The sequence below is a fragment of the Morone saxatilis genome, unplaced genomic scaffold (assembly GCF_004916995.1).
Source record: "Morone saxatilis isolate NCDOM2014 unplaced genomic scaffold, NCSU_SB_2.0 Contig9, whole genome shotgun sequence".
In the NCBI taxonomy this organism is placed as follows: domain Eukaryota; kingdom Metazoa; phylum Chordata; class Actinopteri; family Moronidae; genus Morone; species Morone saxatilis.
The window spans coordinates 4,975,704-4,977,019 of NW_023340268.1; the positions used below are offsets into that span (position 1 = coordinate 4,975,704).

The 1,316-nt window shown below is 40.0% G+C and overlaps 1 protein-coding gene across 1 annotated transcript in view; it reads left to right on the plus strand.

Moving 5' to 3' along the window:
* The window catches only part of LOC118343157 (zinc finger MYM-type protein 4-like), a 19,270-nt gene that overhangs the window by 268 nt on the left and 17,686 nt on the right, over window positions 1-1,316 (plus strand). Inside the window, 1 exon segment of the mRNA XM_035681909.1 lies at window positions 176-289. Within this exon segment, the coding sequence (XP_035537802.1) occupies window positions 176-289 (114 nt within the window).

Here is a 1,316-nt window from a genome sequence, read left to right on the forward strand (position 1 = left end):
TATATGATGTCTGTATATCAACAGTTGCCAAAATGTGATTTCCTCGCTCTTTAGTTTGTATGTTATTATTATATTTAATGATTTTAGATTGTTTTAGGATAACCTCCCTCTTGTGACCTACGTTGAACAGTTATAGCCGTACGTAACGACTGACGTTTTCTGTGTCGATCATCAGGGCCGGAAGAAGCTGAAGGACACCGCTGTGCCTACCATTTTCAACTTTTCACCACATTTTTTGAAAAACAAAAAACCTGGCCGGGGCAGGCGAACCAAGCTGGTTAGTATGGAGGTAAGTCACAGTTAGGTTTCTACTTCTGTCCCGTCGTGTTCTTCACCCATCTGTGTTGCTCAGCCTCACAGGAAAGCCTGGACCTGTTGCACATTTGTGTTGGTTAATGAGTCTGTTACTGACAGTGGAGATAGTGGTTGCATTCCTTCTGTTGATCATAACAATGCCATTGTGAGAGAGAGAGAGAGACCAATGTTGTTGACAGCATCCGTCATGACGACGTAGTTATGATTGATGTCCGTGCTAATGTTGATGAGGTCGTCTCTGATGACGTAACTGAGTTTCCCACGAGCGTAGACTCAGAAACAGCTTCACCAGATCATCTTGAGGTTTGTGTCGAGAGCAGCGAGGGATCTTGTGCCCGAAGAGTCACAGATAGAGTTTCTAGGAGGATTTCAAAGCAGCAACGAGTCGAGTGTGGGCAGCGGTAGAAAAGGAAGGAAAGGAGGGCAAGAGTGTCTCCTTCAGTGGTGTCAGGGTGTTTATTGATAGAGAAGAAGTGATGGAAATCAAAGCTAAACAAAGACAACTAATAAGACCTCAGTATTGTTTATATTGAGGTTGATGAGTGTGAAGAAACATCATCATGGTTACGATAAGGTTTGATGGTGAAAGCTTAGATTTTGTTCAGTCTGATCAAAGTTTAAACCTCAGAAGTTACAGTTAGTTCGATATTTGTGAGAATCCTATAGAAGGTTGAATTTCGTTCCTCCTCTTTCTCTCACGTCTCTTTCTGTCTTTTCTATAAACGTCAGCACTATACGAGACCAACTTTAAGGTGCAGTGTGTAACATTTAGGAGGATCTATTGGCAGAAATTGAATATAATATTAATAGGTGTGTCTTCATTAGTGTTAAGAACAAAAAAAATCTACAAAGACTTTTTATGGCTCTTTACAGTTTTTGAATGACTGTTATTATACCTCTTTTTTTATTCACCACAGCAAATCACCACAGGGTTAAAATTTGCATAACTGTGAATTTAGTAACTGTTTTTAATTTATTGTATGTTCCATTTACCTGCCCAG